We start from the raw sequence: 20695 nt of genomic DNA on the forward strand, positions 1-20695 counted from the left end.
CTCTTATGAACTTCAAAAACTCTATTCTACTTAAAGTACTAAATACACACATATAAATATTATTATAGAAGACTAAAACTCTAGACATGTGAAGAAATACATTTTCCCATAGAGATAGGTATATGTGTGCATGTATTATTATAAACTTCCAGTGTCCTCATAAGATATAACTAGAGATAAAAAGACTCAAAAAAATGGTACTTCTCCTTCAGGAGAGGATTAGAACACCACATGTCATCACTATTTTCACTCTGGAATTTTCTCACCAAGAATAAGAAAACTGCATTTTATTTTTATTATTATTTTTTAATTAATAAATCTTTTTATTGGGGCTCATAAAGCTCTTATCACAATCCGTACATACATCAATTGAGCAAAGCACCCTTATACATTCGTTGCACTCATCATTCTCATAATTCACCTTCTACTTGCGTTCCTGGAATCAGCTCGGTTTCCCTTTTTTCCCCCCTTCTCCTCCCTCCCCGCTCCCCGCTTACCCCCGGGGTCCCTTGATAGTTTATAAATAATTATTATATCATCTTACACTCCCCGGCGTCTCCCCTCACCCACCTCCCCATTGCCCATCTCCCAGAAAGGAGGTTACACATAGATCTCCAAGATCGGTTCTCCCATTCTACACCCCCTTCCCTCCTGGTGTCGCCACTCCCACCGCGGGTGTTGAGGGGTTCGTCCACCCTAGCTTCCCTGTGTTTCCAGATCCCTACTGCACCGCTGTACATCCTCTGGTATAACCAGGTCCGCAAGGTAGAATTGGGGTCATGATAATTGGGAGGGGAGGAAGCGTTCAGGCATTTTAGATATTAACTTCCTTATAACATAAGAACTTACCACTCTTTGAAAAACTTTTTATTGAAGAATTACAAAAAAAACATCAATTATGAATTTTTAGAGTAAATAACACACCCACGGAGTCAATAAATCTTCAGATTGAACAGAAATGCAACCATATCTTAAACAATACCTACCCTTCCAGGAAGAACAACTGCTTTAACCACTCTTGATATACCAAGGTCATAAAGACAGAGAACACTCCCTTCTGCTTCTTCTAATCCAATTAACAGTCCAGCTCTCTTCTGCCAAGAGAATTCTTTCACAGCTAAGATTATAGGAGGTTGGTCACTTATTCCATTAAATCTATATGCAGACAATCGCTCTCCTGTTATAGAGTTTACTACCTCAAGTTGTGGACCACAAGCCAAACAAGCAAGTCCACTTTTCCCTAGAAAGAAAAAAAAATACAGATTCAAAATATACTCTATGTATACGCAAAACTAAGTAGCAATTACCTCTTTTACATATAAACATAATGTCACCTATCCCAAAAGTGAAGTCTAAGAGTTTATACAAGTCCTCAAATGAGTCTGAATAAAAGGGCAATCAATACTGTAATAACAAAAATAACCATTTAGTACATGCTATATGCCTAAATAGTCATTTATTCCTCATTGCAAATCAATGTAGAGATAAAGCAAATAAAGTTTGATATAAAACAACTTGCCCAAAGTCACACAGCTATGAAACAGAAGAACCAAAGTAGATCCCAAGTATTCCCCGAAAACTCCTACTTCAACTATTACAGCTTAAAGGGATTTAAACTAGGAGCTAAAAGATATAACACATGATTCTCAATTAGAACTTCTAATCTAATTGAACACAACATTAGTGCAGCAATATGAAGTACCAGAAGTCCTAGCATGCAACTTAAAATCAAGGTAGGGTTTTAAGTAGGGACTTGATAGTCTGGTTAGTTTTAAATGCAACATCAGCTGCTCTGCAGACAATGCATGATGTCCAGGGATGGAGTGGGAGAAGGACTGCAAAGTATAGAGTGAAAGTAGGGAGAAGATACAGACTACAGATAAAGTGGACTGACTGCAGATTCATTTCAGAGGTAGAAATAAAGGAACGGGCTAATAAATTTGAAAAGGTAAGTAAAAAGAGGAAAACCAAGAATGAATTCTAAATTTTTGCTACAGTACCTTTTACTATTAAATTTGAAATTCATCATACATCCAAGTGAAACATCAAGTACACAGTTAAATATACTAAATTACACCTAAGAGAAGGCTATATAGTATAAGAAAATGGCACAATAGAAATCCGCATTGCTGGAGTTAAAAGAGGGTTTTTGCAACTTACTGTATGTGTAAAATAGCGATTAAGTGGTGTTCAAAGGTTTGCAGCGATTTGGAGACTTAAGAAGGGCACAGGAGGGCAAAAGAAACTGTCATAAAGGCATGATTAGCAGTAGGTCAATACAATTTACAGATATAGGAGAGACCATAGAAGGTGGGTCCAGAGACTACCAACGAAGGCAGTCAGAACATGACTCCAGACCATGGGTCCCCAGTGTAGCAGTTTCCTTCAAGGTCACTCTTAATAGACTGCTGCTCCCAGGGCTGGTTAGCAAACAGGATAGAGGTAATCTATTTTCTAATGAGTGAACTCTTCCTGAGGGCAAACTGTTCCCAGTCCTGGTTAAAGGTCACAAGGATTCAATGGAGGCTTAATGCACAGGAAACTCTGTGAATGGATTTTGGGTTTTATTTTTATCCTTATAGCCTCCTGCAGAGCTAGTGCTCAGAATTTAAGCTCTAATGCAATAGCCATGTGAACAGGACTGAAATGGCTAAATGACTGATAGCACATCACTTTGCTGACTTCTTGCTGAAAGTCTTCTGTATATCACTCACTTATATGATATGTATCTTATCTAATATAAGGTCTTTTGCAATCAGATTTTTCTTTTCTAATCCTAGTTCATCCTCAGTAATTTACTGATTCAAAAAAAGAGTGTGTACTATTTCTACCTCTCAAATATAGACGCTACTTAAATACATCAGGATTTTTAATAAGGAAAAACGAACTATCCATTTTCAACCAGATTCCCTAAAAATATACATATACATTGTTTCTAATACCATTCAACTCAAGTCATATTTTTCTTCCACATTAAAAAAAACTACAGTATACAAGGGGGTACCCTTCCAAAACTGTAATTTCCCCCCTCAAAAACTGTGTATTAAATTTTCACAAAACAATCTTATCACCTTGAAAGTACTCTCCATTACACTTAATACATTTGTCAACTCTTCAAGTCCATTCTTGGAAACATTTTTCAAACTCACTTCTACATTTTCAAATCTGTCCTTCCATGTCACTCTTCATTTGCAGAAACAAAAATAAGTCACTCGGAGCAAGTTCAGATGAGTTAGGTGTATAGGGCAAGAGAGGCATGGTGTTTTTTAGCCAAAATTTGGCACACTGAGAAGGTTGCGTGAGCAGGTGCACTGTTGTGGTAGCAAAACCAGTACCCCTCTGCCACAAATCAGGTCTTTTTTGACACACACTGTTATGCAATCTTTTCAGAGCCTTTGACTAGAAAGCTTGATTACCAGTCTAACCTGGTAGAATGAACTACAGTGCACACTGAGTCGCCATTTTTATCTAAAGGGAAGTTGAAGGCCATCTAGAACAAGGTTTGTCATCAATCAACATCTCATCTCTTTTGAATTTCACCTATTTTGAAATGAGAAAACTACTCATACACTTGAGTTTTTCCCATAGTGCTGTCCTTGTAAACTGTGTTCAACATCACAAGTTTCTGCAGCATCCCCCTGCCCCCCCCCCCCCCCCACACAAAAGCAGGAAACAAAATTTCACAGCTGCTTGCTATTCTCTTAAACCGGCCTTCACAAAAAACAAGGTTCAAGCTTTTATGAAAAAAATTCACTGTGACCAGAGAGCACCTTCCCACGCAATGTCACTGGGTGCACTATCTCAGAGAGAGTTGCTCATTGTTCACCCAGCAGAGCTTTTCCCCGGTTGTTGTTTTTTGGGTTATTTTCCCCCACATCTCCTTCTAAACTTATTACCCATTTACCTTAAAAGTTAGTAAATTATCAGCAACATTATTTTACCTGCAGCAAATTTTCCACGAAGCACAGATTCTAGTGTTATTTCATCTTCTCCAAGGGCTTGAATAGTTACTTCTGGGAATAGCAGGAGACTACTAGTCACTTGAGCTGTTAAGTCTCGCATACTTTCTCTGGAATATTTTTAAAAGACAACATTATAAACAGTATATTTGCATTACCATACACTTAATGTCCAAATTGGGGGGCAGGGGAGGGAAGTCTACTCACAAAAGTAGCATAACTAAAGCTAAAATCCGGTTCCAAGATATATATTCTCTATCATAAGAGAGTATTTCCCAAACAGCCAAAGGAAATATCCAGTTATCTGAAAGAAATACATTATTCCCTAGATTCTCTGAAAACTGCTTCAGAGCACTTTATCTCATTGCCCCCAACCTACTTTCAAAGAACTTTACTTACTCTAGGAAAAATTGTCTAATTGGTAAAAAGATTTGAAAAGGTCCATGAAAATTGCTCAAACCCACAGTAACTTCAGAAACTGAGTTTTGTATTTTTGCAATTTTCTTTCATTTCAACATATATAGAATAATATGAACACATAGAATAACATATTTATGTTAGTTAAATTACAAAAATACTTTTTGAATGGTCACTGAATTAGAAAAGGGAAGTAAAGAGAAGGTAAGAATTCTGGGAAACATGTAAATTCTCTTTAGCCTCAAGGATTAGTTACCAAATCCAACCAGGTTATATTTACAAAGTTTTGAGGACTCTGAGGTGGCATAGTGGGTTAAGCTTTCAGCTAACCACAAGGTCAGCAGTATGAAACCACCTGCCACTCCACAGGAGAAAGATGAGATTTTTCACTCCCTTAAAGAGTTGCTTGCAGTCTCAGAAACCCCCTGGGGCATTCGAGAATCCTATAGGCTCAATATGATTCAGAAACATGTCAATGACAGTGAGTTGGTTTTTGAGTTTAAGGTCCCCACAAAGAGAAGATAAAAATCTTGGACTAATAGAAAAGCTATGAGCTTTTTCCAACCCCAACCATCCCTCACCACCCCTGCCCACCCCCAACTGATTAAACTGTACAATATTTAGGGGAAAATTCCATCTTTTTCCTATAGAGTGACTGGTGGCTTTGAACTGCTTACATTGGGTTTTAGCAGCTACAATGCTGCCACCGAACGCTCCTTTGGCTATTAAATACATCAGACTTTAGATATTAAAAACACCAGAGAAAACAAAAATGTCTAATATGTTTAAAGAAATTAAAGATGTTCATACATGGCAAAACTATGGAAAACCAATAATATCAGTTTAAAACAAATGAAACCACTTTATTAATGGTAAAATGAACATATTTTTTCCCTAAGAAACTTTAAAAAAGGCATTTCAGAATTCTACATGGTAGCTCTAAGTATATTCATTGGAGTACCAATTGATATTAAGCAAAAAGTTCCATGGGTACAACAATCCAATCAGGGTAATCCCCACAGAATTGCTTAATGCACAAATAGGCAATTTCTAAAATTATATGTTAAATGTTCTACTTAGGGTTTTGTTATTGCTACATTGTTTTTTACACAAAAGGAAGATTTTGGTGTTGTATTGGTTCAAATTGATAATGAAAACACAGAATTAAGCTAGAACATTCAAGAGAGAATTCTAATTTCCAATCCGGAGTTACTCTTCCAACTAAAAACAAACCACACAAAATAACACAAGAAAAAAAGGCACTTCAGATACTGGACAACAGGTGCACAGGACTGTGGTCCCCAAGGGGAAAAAACCAAATGGTGACCTCTGTAACTGTCTTGTTTAGTGCATGGAACATTTCCAGGGCACAGTGCAAAGAAAAGGGACCCACCCCAAATGGGTGTGTGTGCGTTCCTCTGAGCTAAAGTTACAGAAGCGAGGATTTCACAGAGCCCAACAAAGGTAGCTAGAATTCACAGAGCAGAGAACAAAGAGCTACACTGAGGCATACAAAGAAATTCAGAGATAACTGAACAAATTATCAGCGTAAGCATGTAAGAAACTGCTGGGGGGGGGAATTATTGATAAGGAAAAAGAAACAGAACTTACATAGGACTAGGAATAGTCTAGAATAGAAAAATCTCAGACTTTATAGGGAACTGATTAATGTACTACGAAAGGAATTGATTTCAGCAACTGAGAGTAAAATAAGCCTCGGTTAATGGAAAGGCTGCTCTGGTCCCAGTTAAAAAGTGCAAAAGCCTAAAAAGGACCAAATTGTTCACATGTAATTCAGTTGAATCCCAAGACAAATCTCAATTATTCCGAAAATAACATGGAAAACCAATATCCTAATAAGATTAAAACTCGCAATGCCTGGTATCTAATACAAAGTCATTAGGAATACAAAGAAGCAGGAAAATATGGCACATAAGAATAAAACTCAGTAATAATACTTAAAAAGTATACAGAATCCATAGAAGCAAAAACACGAAAACATTTTAAATCACCCATAACTGAAACAAATGACAGCCAAGAATTCCCTAAATTTGATAGAAATGGGCCCAACAAATCCAAAGAGCTCAATGAATCTCAAGCAGGAGAAACATGAAGAAACTAATCAAAGCAAACCATAAACATGAGCTAAAAAGTAGCCAGAGAACAGGCATAATCCATAAAGGAACAAGGAATGCCAAGGAAGACGTCTTGCTGGAAAGAGCAGATGCCAGATAAAGACAAGTGTGACACACACACCACACCATCAACTTAGAACCCTTGCCATAAAAAAGTAGATTTTTAAAACGAAGAGGATAGAGATGTTTAAAGATATATAAAAACTGAAAGACTTAACTACCAGCAAACCTGTAGTACAAGAAATGTTAAAATTCCTAAAAACAAAAACAAAAAACCAGTGTCATTGAGTCAATTCTAACACCTTACACAGGGTTCCTGAGACTAATTCTTTACCAGAGCAGAGAGTCTCATCTCTCTCCTGAGGCCCAGCTGGTGGATTTGAACTGTTGACTCTATGATTAATAGTTCAATGTCCAACCCACAGAGGCATCAGGGAAACTTTTTAAGATTCCAACGGCAGAAGGTAAATGATGCGAAGATGGAAATTTCGTATCTATGAAAAATAATAAAGAACATAAATAGTGAATGTTAATTAAGGAATTTTGTTCATTATTGTTAATCTTTTTAAAAGATGACTATTTAAAGCAAAGATGCTAACCCCACATTGAGGAACGTACAACATGCAAGTAAAAAGCACGTCCACGATGCGCACAAAGGCCGAGAGAGAGGGACGTACGCTTTTATAAGGTTTTTATACTATATCTGAAATGCTACGTTATGTGAAGATAGACTATGATTATAAATAATTATACCACAACCACCACTTAAAAAAGGATATATACTTAATAAGTCAATGAACGTTAATAAAAGAACATCATTAAAAGATGGTCTATTCAAAGATGACAGAAGGGAAAAAAGAATATATTTAAAAAGGAAGATAATAGTTTCAGCCATCACAGTAAATGGGATATCAAATTCCAAGCACAAAACAATTTAGATTAAAAAAGCAAAAGCAAGGTTTTATAAAAACTAGTTAAGTTGACCATGTTCCACTGTTATCAGTAAGGTGTTCCGTGGCTAATCCCTCAGAAGTAGACAACCTACTCCGTCTTCCCAGTCTGTTCGTAGTCTGTAAGCTTCACTGAAACCTGCTCACCATGGTGACCCTGATGCTATTTGAAACAGCAGAGGCATAGCTTCCAGCATAACCGCCACACAAGGGTCGCAGCGTGACAAACTGACAAGCGCTGACAGTCTCTGGGAAAGAACACTGGTAAAGAAAAGTCAGCCAGAGCCTTTTTTTTTGGGAAAAAATATATCACTCATTTCAGAAAAAAAGCCAAGACAACAATCATCCTCTTTCAGGATATGAGAATTATTTGACTTGTTCAGCAAATTACAAAATACAAGAGTCATGAATCTAAGAGAAATTTTATAGTAGGCGGGGGAAAAGGCTTAAAAATTATATTTAAATAAATTAATAGTTAAATCGTTCTAAAATAAAATGAAGAAATTGTTTTATGGGTCTCATCTCCAATTTTGAATCTACCAACGGGTAGATTATCATCATATTCTTTTGTGCCTTAGAGAAATCAATTATCAATCCATTAGAAATGTAACTTTTTTGGTCATCAAATGTTAAAAGGTTCCAAGCACTCCAAAATATCTGGTCTACTAGCAAGATATTTCCTCAAAAGGCTACTATTGTAGCAATGTGAACTCAGTGCTTCCCACAGACACTGCTTTAAAGAATGGTTGTTTGCTGCCATCTATTAAATTCCAGCTCATCGCTGCCCCATAAAGCCAAACCGTCCCACTGAGCTTCCAAGTTCCTAATTTCCAGAAGCCACTGCCCTATTTTCCTCCCAGAGTTGCTGGTGGGTGCGAACCACCAAACCTTTAGGTTAGTAGCTCAGCACCTCACCACTGTGCAGCCAGGGCTCTTTGAAACGGCTCAGTTTCCTCAGTAATCGTCCCTTCTTACTTCCCACATTCAGTGAGCAACCAGTCTATCGGTTCTGATTCTATTTCTGATCCACACGATCAACACATATTTACTGCAAGCTAAAACAATGCGCGCAGAAAAAAATAAGGCAGAAGCCACAGCTCATCTCTTGCGGTGAACTGGCCCCTTACAGTGTTCTCCCGCCTTCTTCAGTCTCTTTTTTATTAAATTGTTTCTGAGGACTATAATTTCACTTCTGGATCTTTAAGGATAATTTGACATAGTTTACTTGACTACAGTGGGTTGGGTGTTGGGCAGCAAATTCAAATTCACTAGCTGCTCTGCGAGAGAAAGAAACTGTATTCTCCCCTCAAGATTGAGTCTCAGAAACCCTACATAGGGGTGGCTATGAGTTAGAATCGATCTCCAGACAGTGAGCTTGGTTCGAGTTTTACTTGGTAATATCATTTCGTTCTCTGGAAAATGTGCAAATACATTCAACATCTGTAACATTTACTTATTTCTAAGGGGAAAAAGCTCTAAGTGTCTGTACTACAACAATCAGACTCCATCTGGAGTACTGGAAAGAGAACAAGTATGAAGCAAACAAATGTGGCTTTGAATCCAAACTGTGCCATTTATTAGTACATAAAATCTTATACTCCTATTGTCTTGACCACTTTCACACTCAGGCTTCTAGAATAAGCGAGTCTATACTGATCTCTCTGCCATTAGGTTTATCAGCCAGCCATCACAGGTAGTTAAAAATGATTCATTGAGCACAACAAGTTTTCAAACTTAGAAGCTAGTCTTCAAATTCATACAGGGCAAAAATGTGCCCTATATAAATACCAAAACCTCTCAAATTCCGAACGGTGTGCATTTTAACATATTCAATACATTGACAAGAACTTCCAATAACTTACAATTAGAAAGAATATTTCACAAAAAGTTCTCTAAACAAACATCAGAGAGTTCAGTGTTGCAGCTTCTACAATAGGGTTGGCAACCTTTGAATAGTAATTAACAACATTTCAACTCCTTCCCATCTGGTCTAGATCAAAGAGAGCAACATTTTGCCAGCTATTAATGAAACAAACAAACAAAACAAAAAACCTGCTCATTTTCTTAATAAAGCACACATGGATTATGCCTTTCCTCCTCTCAAAGACGTCCTATGATTCCATACTACATATAAAAACACACATTTCTGCTATTGGCTACACAGGCCCTCTAAACCATTTCTTTCACCAGCCTGACACTTCCCTAGCAATGTCATTATCTAGGCACTTCCCTCCTTAACTTCTACTGCCAAGACTTCCCCAGTCATCCTTGTGGGTCCTGGCGAGGGCCATCTTTCCACAGTTTACCACCAAGCAAGGCATCCTTTTTTACCTTCAAGTTACTAATCCTAAATGATTTTTTTTTAAATCATCACTTGTGTCTGCTTTTATTTCTTTACTACACTCCAAATTCCTAAAAAGTAAAAATCATCAGGCCTTAAACATGTGGTACATTAAGATATCAGGCTATCACCAGACCCTACCAGGAACATGCACAGAAATGGTGGCTGTAAGCTAAAAAGAATGTGAAATCCAAGAATGTGAAAAGTCAGAAAGGCACTCCGGGCTGAAGGCAAAGAAATATTAAAGTCAATTTCCAAGAAAATGGGACTATGATTAGTAAAAGTTCTGGAATAGCTTAAGCATAAAATTTGCAGATAGATTAGGCTGGAGAGCAAAATAAGCTTATAAACACCTCTGAGAAAACCTAGAGAAATTTATGGTTCATTTCATTCGAGGTAAAAGAGTCCCTGGAAAATTTCATCATTAAGAGTGAGAGATTCAATGTTTTCACTTTATTCAAATTATGTACACCCTAAAATTGCTGGTGACAATCTCTTTAAAAAATGTTTAAATTATTGTTACTTTGAAAAATGGTAGTAGGTTATTGAAAAATGAAGATTAAAAAAGAAATGCAGAGTATAAAAAAATGTCGTTCTCATAGTGCCTACCAGGTAGAGAGCATCAACAGCAAGTTATTAACTTGAACTGGTGGTGTAGTGGTTACACATTGGGCTACTAACTGCCACGTTTGCAGTTCAAAACCACCAGTCCAAGCACAGGCGAGAGCTGAGGCTCCATAATGAGTTAAGTCTAGGAAGCCCACCAGGGCAGTTCTACTTGTCCTGTAGGGGGATTCTGGGTTGGCACTGACGCAATGACAGTGAGCTAAAAAGTTTGACACTTCAGATCCAAATTATTGAAAGCTCAGGAAAGGTCGTTCTTAAAATCCACAGGCTCGTACAGTGTGTGGAAAATAAATCGAAATGTAAAATTACGAGAGTATATTTTATTCTAAATGGCAGGTGAACCAGCGGCAGCTGGCAGGTCAAAGATATGGCAGTCTGCTTCTGTAAAAATTACAAAACCCAAATAAATCAAACCCCACTACCACCGGCTCTGTATAGTTTCCAAAATTGGAAATATTCATGGGAGCAAACAATCTCCCTTTCCTACCATTCAATGGGATTGCCACCTTGGAGACCCTGTGGGACATCTCTACTCAGTCCCATAGGGTCGCTACGAGTCGAAATCGACTTGATGGCCGAGGGGTTACTTTGCTTTTTAATATTTTGTTCTAAAAGACGCAAGTCCTTCCAAAAACTCGTTTACAAAGCCAAAAAGAAGATCGAATCCTTTTCTTTTTTACAATGCTCCCTTCATATAACTATGCACATCTAAGACAAGAACCCAATGAACCTATGCTACCAAAAAAATAGTAATAAATAAAAGCAGTCAACCAAAACAGAAGTGATCTCAATGTCCAAGCGGGGCCCATCAAGGCAAATGATCAAAATGCGAGATCTGGTTTTATTTTTAAATCTTTAACCGATTCCCTGCGCATGGAAGCCGCATTTCAAATCACGAGTCGAACGGAAACTTGTGCCGCGCCGGGACTCACCCTGGGCAGGCCCGCGAGCATGGGGGGCACACGCCAACGCCCGGCGGCCTCCGAGGGCCGGCGGGCTCCCGAAGGCAGAGGCCCGCCAGGGTTTCCACCGCACCGGACAGCAGCGGCGGGCCGGCGGGGCGGGGCGGGCCGGCTGCCGGCCCGAAAGGGCGCGGAGGCCGGCGCGGGGGGTGGATCCCGCGAAGCGTCCCCGCCGCCATGTGCCGCCGTTTCCACCGGGAGTTGGTTATGTAACGCAACGCCCGCGTCCGGGCGCGTGCGACACCCGCCGCTGCCCGCGTCCGCCCCCGCGAGCCCCACGCACGGGCCGGGCGGCGGCTGCGCGAGGGGCGCGGAAGCCCGGCCTAGGCCCGGCGCGCGGCGAGCGCAGCCCGCACGCCGCTCGGGCCTCGCACACCCACCCTCCGCACGCGGGCCCCACACCGCTTCTGCCCCGGCTTTACCTGAGACGGGGTGGGTGGGAGGGGGGTGACCGGGATGCCGGGGCCGCCAAGTCCAGCAGGGTGCGAGCTCCTCCCGCGCGGGTCCGTCACAGCATCTCCCGGGAGACCCGGCCGTCACCGCCGGGGTGCACACACCTCCGCCGACCCGCCCAGGCAGAGATCCGCACCCGCGGTGAGTGCCGCCGCCGACCGAGAAACGCGCGCCCGCACGGCCCACTCCACGCCCGCCGCTCCCGCAAAGCCAGCTCTGCTTTGCGCAGTACCCTAAGGCAGGCGGATCGATTCCCCCACGACCGAGAAGGGAGGGGACAGCGGGCGCCGAGAGGGAGGGGAGAACGAAAGGAGATCGCGGCGGGACGGGTCTGAAGTCTCGCGAGGCTTCCGGCCGCCGACGCCGGCTCCGCGGGAAATTTTCAAACGCCAAGGGGGAAAAAAGGTGGGGGCAGGCGACGGGAGGAAAGAGAGTCCGGTCTGGCTGCTGGGTGGTTAGGAAAAGCCAGGCCTCCTGTTCCTGTCAGAGTGGATGGCAGAGGAAAATACTACGAATCCCAGGGTGCCTTGCGCGTCACGCTGCTCCGGGGGCCGGTCCGCGGGCCTGGGAGTCTCCTCTCCGCGTTCCGCTGCTGGACCGCCCTGCCCTCGCCTGGCCTCCCTGTTCGCCGCTGGCCCTGGCCGAACGACAGGCTTTTCCCGACGGCAGCCATTCCAGTGTGGTTCCCCCGCGAACTTTCCGGATCCTGCTCCAACTTTTCACGCCCAAAAAAGTCACAGACTAATGGGGAAAAGGTTTGGATTGCTAACCACTAGTTTGGTGGTTCAGACCCACCGAGCGCTCTGCTGCAGAAAGAGGAGGCTATCCGCCCCCCAAAAGATTTCCAATGTAAAGACACGTAGCGGCTCTGTGAGTAGGAATACATTCGAGAGCAGTGGTTTGGGTATATTCTTTCGATTTCCCAGGGTACTTTCCTTCTTGTCAGGGTCCTCAATCTACGCCCCGCCGGGTGGTTTTGCCCCGTTTTTTTAACTTCAGAATAAGTCATGTGCAGTGTGCATAGGAATTTGTTCATAGTTTTTGTTTTGTTTTGTTTTTTACCATAGTCCGGCCCTCCAACGGGTCTGAGGGACAGTGAACTGGCCCCCTGTTTAAAAAGTTTAAGGACCGGGCCTAGACTCATCTTTTTTTTGCAAAAGCTCCTTCGACGTCATATTGCTTTTGTGGTCACCCTGGGGTTTTAGGGTGGTGGTGCAGTGCATTAAGGCAATAGGCTGCTAACCAGCAGCCCCTCTGTGGCTCTGCTGGAGAAAGATGTCGCAGCGGCTTCCTTGAACATTTACAGCCTAGGAAACTAGGGCAGTTAGTTCTCCGGCCTCGCTGAGTCAGAATCCACTCTGTGGCTCTGGGCTTCTGTTTGTTCATTCGTTGTAGAATGCTTTTATTTGTGGTTAGCATCTTCCTGTGAAACTAGTGCAAGTACCAAACACTTTTCAAACAAATAGGTGTGCGATGTGTCTATCTTAGCAGTGTCACCTGAAATGCAGGTGTTTTACCGTAAGGCAGCGCAACCAATTTACGCACTCCAAGTGTGCGAAAGGAAGAGAAGTTAGAAGGTACCAAGGAGGAGACCAATAGCGCCTCACTCTGTTTTTGTGAGGGCCTGTTTCAAATCAGAATGTATAAGAGAAGGTACACCTTTACTTTGGAACTTACATTTAAGGAGTTATGTTTAGAAGGCATCCAGGAATTCATAATGTTTTCCTCTCTCACCAACTAGTACAACTCATGACATGATAGGAAACAATTGTTGACCTTAAGTAGGCAAACAGAGCAATAAAGTTCTTTGAGTCTCAGGATGACTTTGTTGATTGACTAAATGGCAGGGCTCAGATTTTAATCACGAACCAAACCAAACTGACTGCTATCGAATGGATTCCGAGTCATAGCAGTTTTATGGGACAAGTTATAGGACAGAACTAACTCTTTATGGCATTAGAACGATGCCTCTTTCTCCTGTGGAGCAGCTGGTTGTTTTGAATTGCAGACCTTGTTGTTAGCACCCACAGCATAACCATTAAACTACAGGGCTCACTTTTAATCTCTTGACAGGTATGTAAGAGAAGACTCTCAAGAGTTTTCTGGACTTTGTAGGTGACATAAACACTTGTTTGTCTTTGAGTAATTTATAAAAACTCCAAAGACTGCATCAAGCCAAGTACCTAGGCCAACTGTAGTTAGAAAGGGGATGTTTTCTAACTACATTAGGTTAGGGTGGTCTATCACTCACTGCCTTCCAGACAATGCTGACTTCATAGCACGTGCCCCCAACTGTTTACGGGAGTAGAAACCCAGTCTTTTTCCCGAGGAGCTGCTGGTGGTTTCAAACTCCCCACCAAGTGGATTGCAGTCCAACATGGAACCACTGTAGTCTATAAAGTGCTGATTCCCTTAAAGAGACTGTTGGTAATATTATATAAGTCAAAGGCAATATTGGTGAGGGCTCTGAAGAAAGTGAGGAGAAGCATAGAATATATTGCCTCCGAGGATACATGTGGCACCAGCAACAGAAATTTTCTAGAAAAGTGCTTTTGATGTGGCTTTAAAAGAAAACAATGAACATGTGATTGAACAGTGGAGAAAGGGTGATGCTTTTTTATGCAGTGGCAAAAAAATTTGTCTGGGTTATGTTTAATTGTTTGGTAGAGATATAACTTTTAAGTAATGAACTTGGGATACCTAGATGAGATTTCTGAGCAAGATAGTAAAGGGACTTTGTGGTTTCTCCTACCGGCTTAGAGTAAAATGTGATTTTAAAACAAGTGATCTGAAAGAGATAGAATTTTAGAATGAACTGTGAAGAATGAAAACAGAACTTAAAGGTTAGAAAATTCTGTTGCACAAGCAAAGAGCACGTGTCCTAGAACATTCACCAAGAACGTGGCTACACAACCTTTTGTTAGGATGTCTGTGTGTACAGTCTCTAACCAAATACCATAGGAAAATCATCAGCTTAGATGAAGGCAACAGAAAAAGAATAAAAGGAAAAACACTTTCTGCCTGCTAGAATTCTGCAGGCCGGAACAGTCCTCCAACAAAAGATAAAAACTATCCCTGAAGCAACCTGGGGATTAGCAACACTCTTGGAAGGAACACAAGAAGCACCTTCCTTATTCACCCTTGGCCTGCAAGGGAGGACCACTACTTTGGGGGGTCTCATCATGGGGGGAGGGGCACAGTCTCTGTTACATCACAGGGTAGAAGCCTGATCTAATATTCAGTGAATCAGATCTTCACTCACTCGGCTGCCATTGAGTTTGTCTAAGAGATATGGCTGTTGCCTAAAGCAGTAGGAGAAGAATGGGACCAATGGGGGAGGGTCACCGCTCAGGGGCTGCCCCAAGCACAGGAGAGTAGAGTTGTTTTATTAGTGCTTTTGGAAGGTGGAGTTACAGCTCAGGATGGAGAGCTTTCCCCCAAGAATTGAACATCTGTTCTTTTCAAGCCTTGAGCGTGAAAGCAATGTATTCTGTTTGGTTTTAGACTCTCTTGATGTCTGCCTTCCCTACTTCTCTTCCAATCTTTTCCATTAGTAGTAGAAATGTCTATCTTACCTGTTTCACCATCGTACTTTTGAATCTGGACTAGACTTCACAGGTTCATAGATCAAAAGGAACTATGTTCCAGGATAAAAAAGCACCTAAGGACTCACTCAAATTTGATTTAGATGTTTCAAAAGATGAGATGTTGGACTAGAAGTTGATTTAAGACTTTTGTGATGACGTAACAGAGAAAATGAATATCGTATGTGGCAGGCATATAAGTCTTGGGGTGAAAGCTAGAATATTTTTATTTAAATCCTGCTTCCCCAAAATGTGTTGTAAATCCTAACCTCTCTACCTATGGTTATAATAACATTTGGGAATGGGTTTGCCTTTATGATATTAATGAGGCGAATTAGTGTAGGATGTTTCTTGAGCCTCTTTCTCTGGAGATACACAAACAAAGGAGCTAGCTGAGTGGGCAAGAGAGTCAAAGCCACATGAAGAAACCTCAGGAGCAAAAGCTCAGAAGAAACAGGGACCTTCCTCTGGAGTCCATACAGAGAGAAAGGCCTCCCTAGAGCTGGCCCCGTGAATTCGAATGTTTCACCTCCTAAATGGTGAGAAATAAAATTCTGTTTGTTCAAGCCACCCTGTTGCAGTATTTCTGTTATAATAGCACTGGATAACTAAGGCAATGATCTTTATTTTTGTAAAACCATAGAAAATGATAATAATTAGTACTGGCCTTCATGCTTCCATTTGGAATTGGTTTTGTTTTTTTTTCCAAGTGGTAATATTTCACAACCAATCTACAATCTTAAGATTGACAACCAAGAATGTACAGATGTGCTTTATACAATTGATGTATGTATATGTATGGACTGTGATAAGAGTTGTATGAGCCCCTAATAAATTGTTTAAAAAAAAAGAAAAGAAATTTTAAAAAATTGACTGACAACCATCCAATTTCAGATAATTTTAGAACTCATTCATATAATCTAACTTAGATCTTGTTTGTTTTGCAAGGTAATAGAAAAGCATAATATATGAAGGGGTACCCGCCCCCACCCTGCCAAAACAAAAACCACTCCCCGAAAGCTATGTATTTAATTTTTTTTACAAAGCAACCTCGTCACCTTCAAAGTTCTCTCCATTACACTTAATACATTTGTCAAATCTGTGATTCCATTCTTGGAAACATTTTTCAAACACTTCTGTTTGGATGGCTGACAGCACCTCCCTCATTTTTTTCTTCATCTTATTTTTGCCATCAAATTGCTGTCCTTTCATGCCCCCCATTTTGGGACAAAAAACATGCTGTTGTTAGTCAAAAAACTGGTACACTGACATGGCTGCGTCAGCTGGTGCATTGTCATGGTGGTTGCAAAACCAGTCCCGTGCCTGCCACAAATGAGACCTTTTGTGTCTCACATGTTACACAATCTTTTCAGAAACTCTAAATAGAAAGATTGATAAACAGTCTGACCTGATGCAACAAATAGATATATGCTTACCTGTCTCAAATAGAGGCAACCACCTTTTCTGTAACAGTTGCATCTTGGTCATTTTCTTTGGCATAGTCCTTGGTAGGAATGCACAGTGCTCCGTTTGTGCTCACAGTTGCTCTGTGAGAATAGAGGCGTGTGCTTTTTTTGTTCCCCGATACATTTTCAGTGATGCCATAGTGACTGGCATACCAAATGCCTAAATAGTCATTTAATGAATGAGCAAATGTTTGCAGATTTATATATATATAATATGCAAGATTAAAAGGAAACCTAGAGATATTCTGGGCTGACTGCCTTATTTTATAGATGAGCAAACTCATTTTCAAATGGCTTCTTACAAATATATCACTTCACAACATCAAGGTTATTTTATGATTTTAATTTTAGTTTGAAATAGCAAATTTTCCCAAGGCAAAGGGTAATATAAGTATTTAGGTATTAGAATATGGTCTTCACAGGCTTAAACAAAAATTGCTTGCAAGGATAGTACAAAAATCCCACAATGTATGCTCTTCTCTGAATACTGATACATTTGTCATAAACAGCACTAAAATTGAACTGTTTTAGAAAGTTGTTCTCATTTCTACCTTTCCTTTTCTGTCATATCCTCATTTCCTCACACTGTAAAATTACTTTTTAAAACCCTTTATAAATCTTAATCAAAACTCTCTGGGTTCAAGCAAAGAAATGTAGTGTTAGGCAAATCTGTTGCATGATACCCCTTTAGAATATTGAAAAGCAAGGATGTCACTTTAAGGACTACGGTGCATCTGACCCAAGCCATGGTATTTTCCATTGCATCATATGCATGTGAAAGTTGCACATTGACTAAAGAAGGCCATATAAGAATCGATGCATAAAAAAAAGAATCGATGCATTTGAATTGTAGCACTGGAGAAGAATATTGAAAGTACCGTGGACTGCTAAAAGGCCAAACTGGTCTATACTGAAAGAAATAAGGCCAGAGTGCTCCTTGGAGACAAGGATAGAAAGACTTTGTCTTGCATTCTGTGGGCATATTGTCAGGAGAGATCAGTCCCTGGAGAAGGACATCAAGCTTGGTAAAGTGAAGGGGTGGTGGAAAAGAGGAAGGCAATCAATGAGATGGATTGACACAGGAAATAACAACATCTGGGCTCTAATTTCCTTCTTACACTCAAAGCACAACATTAATGATCTTGAAATTTTGTTGTAAATAACTCTTTCCTCAAATACTGTTGTCCTCATGTACTGTTGTATTTTTCCCCCAACTTTAAATCCTCAAGACACATGCCTATCTTAAAAGAATGTTATGCTGTACTACAAAGGGCATGTAATAATATGTTTATTCTAGTTGATGGTGTTGTAAAATCTCTTACTTGCCTGAAGCTCCCTGCTTCTATGGTAACCCAGGTAACAAAAACTAGCTTGCAGGGTTAAAAAAAGGATGGAAATAAGAATTGTCAAGTGTGATAGCCCGTTGAGAGAGTAGATCACCCATTTTAACAAATCACGTGTCTCTAGTGTCTTAGTTATCTAGTGGTATGATAAAAGAAGTGCCACAAGTAGGTGGCTTTAACAAACAAATTAATTCATTCAAAATTTAGGAGGTTAGAAGTCTCAATTCGGATGCTCCGTGCACTGGAGCAAAAGAACCCAATTAATAACCACTTCAAGTGGAACAGAGAAAGAGAAAAACTGTTTACTAGGAAGCTAGGCTAAAAAAAACTCCAACAGCATCGAAGACTGGTTAGCTGGTATATAGTTTATTAAGTACATTTTTACCATTTATAAAGCACATTTATACCATTTAAAAATATATATATTAGTCACATACTATATGTCAGTGAACAACAATTTCCAAGATCACAAGGACATCACAGAATATGGTGAATATACCAAGAGACTTTTAGAATGAATTATATACAATATGACTGCACAGTAACCAGGAAAACCGGAGGCCAAGTTGACTGCAAACATGATCCAGATGGTAGTGAGCATTCCAAACTCCTGAGTGAACCCTAGGGAAACAACTGAACCACATGTTTGAGAAGAGTGCCAAACTCCGTTGTTAGGTGCCATCGAGTCAACTCCAACCCACAACAACACTATGTTGCCTCTTCACTTTACCCAACTTAATGTCCTTCTCCAGGGACTGCTCTCTGCTGACAATTTGTCCAAAGTATGTAAGACAAAGTCTTACCTTCCTTGCCTCTAAAGAGCTCGCTTAGCTTACTTCTTCCAATACAGATCAATTTGTCTCCTTTACTCAATGTGCAACTTTCACATGCATATGATGCAATGGAAAATACCATGGCTTGGATCAGGTGCATGTTAGTCCTTAAAGTAACATCCTTGCTTTTCAATGGTCTTTTCAATACAATGCTTCCATGAGCATTAACTGTGGATCCAAGCAAGACAAAGTCCTAGGCACCTTCAATCTTTTCTCCATTTATCATGATGTTACCTATCGGTCCAGTTGTGAGGATTTTGGTTTTCTTTACATGGAATGTGTGTTAGTCCAGGTAGACTAGAGTAACAAAATTCATAGACACTCATGTGTATGGGAAAGAGCTTTATATACAAGAGCAATTGAATATTGAAGAAACATCCCAGCCCAGTCCAGATCAAGTCCTTATGTCTAATATTAGCCCATATAATCTAATGCCAATCTCTTCACACTTGCACTCACGAAACACATGCAATGATGCCCAATTCAGGAAGATCACAAGCCAGTGGGTAGGAAATCTCTTAGAATGTCATCCTCAGGGCTTGATGTGCCTCTATGGGGTCCAGTTCCTCTCTCTCTTTTTTCTTTCTTGGTTTGCTTCCTTGTGAGGGAGGCAGGTTGGCCATCTTCCCAGCTTGTAGGTTTAGTATTGTCCTCTGTAGCACATACTTCTAGGGAAGGGGTCAGCTAGGCTCTGATTGGGCCTGGCCCCAAAGACCTCTCTGTTCATGAATTGCTCCACGTGGTTACATTGCCCTCAAAGTTTTGTGTGATGTGGTGGGGTCTGTAATCACACTCCCATTTCTGTGGAGACATAAACAATACCCTCCCCCTGGTTGTATTAGTGCCCTGCTCCTCCAGTGCCCTCGTCTCCCTCTTCCCCCACTCCCATCCCCTTCTTTGTGTTGGAATGATGTGTACATTCTTAAATTTGGTCTGTCCCTCACTCAATTGCCTGTACCTCAGCCAGTATAGTGGGAAATAAGTGGCTTTTCTTCTATACCTATTGTGCTGATTATACTTACCTCAGTGGACTCACGTTGTACTTGTCCTTTTGTGATTGGCTAACTTCGCATAGCATAATTTTCTTCAAATCTTCCCATGAGATGATGTGCTTCATGCCATCATCAGTGATTTTTAGTGATGCGTAGTACTCCATTGTATATGCCAGAATTTTCTGATCCACTCATCTATCGATGGAAATTTAGGTGTTTCCAATTCTTTTTTATTGTGAATTGTGCCTCAATAAACAGTGGAGCGCAGAAGAATGGTTGTATCTATTTCTTATCTATTCTAGGTATATGCTAATAGAGGGATTACTGGGTCATGAAGTAACTCAATTTCCATTTGCTTTAAATATCACCAGATCACTTTCCAGGTATCTACATGACCAGCCGCAGTGGAGGAGAGTTCCTATCGCCAAATCCCCTCCCACATTTGTTGCTCTCTGATTTTCTGATTTGGATTATCCTCAAGGGTGTTAGGTGGCTTCATGATCGGGAGCATTTTCTCGGTTTGTTAGCAATTCGGATATCCTCCCTAGTGAAGCATTTGCTCAGGTCTTTTGCCCACTTCCTCAGGGGGTTAACTGTTTTCTTCTTTTTGCAGTCTAGGAGGGCATTATAGAT

At 40.7% G+C, this 20695-nt stretch overlaps 1 protein-coding gene and 1 long non-coding RNA gene across 7 annotated transcripts in view; one reads left to right on the plus strand and one right to left on the minus strand.

Moving 5' to 3' along the window:
- Positions 1 to 12142, minus strand: part of AHCTF1 (AT-hook containing transcription factor 1) — a 79453-nt gene extending 67311 nt beyond the window's left edge. For 2 of the 3 annotated variants that reach the window (XM_075531394.1, XM_075531412.1), the window contains exons 1-3: positions 11362 to 11383; positions 3942 to 4069; positions 987 to 1240 (exon numbers count right to left, since the gene is read on the minus strand). In XM_075531394.1, the coding sequence (XP_075387509.1) occupies positions 987 to 1240; positions 3942 to 4062 (375 nt within the window). In that variant the 5' untranslated portion in view covers positions 4063 to 4069; positions 11362 to 11383. Of the gene's footprint in view, positions 1 to 986; positions 1241 to 3941; positions 4070 to 11361; positions 11384 to 11813 lie in introns of those variants that run through there. The other variant, XM_075531403.1, reaches the window with a different exon arrangement.
- Positions 11836 to 20695, plus strand: part of LOC142425950 (uncharacterized) — a 74858-nt gene continuing 65998 nt past the window's right edge. For 2 of the 4 annotated variants that reach the window (XR_012779711.1, XR_012779709.1), the window contains exon 1: positions 12449 to 12599. This is a non-coding gene — a long non-coding RNA (uncharacterized LOC142425950). Of the gene's footprint in view, positions 11986 to 12448; positions 12715 to 20695 lie in introns of those variants that run through there. The other 2 variants (XR_012779712.1, XR_012779710.1) reach the window with 2 other exon arrangements.

This window comes from Tenrec ecaudatus, chromosome 1 (genome assembly GCF_050624435.1).
Source record: "Tenrec ecaudatus isolate mTenEca1 chromosome 1, mTenEca1.hap1, whole genome shotgun sequence".
Taxonomy (NCBI): domain Eukaryota; kingdom Metazoa; phylum Chordata; class Mammalia; order Afrosoricida; family Tenrecidae; genus Tenrec; species Tenrec ecaudatus.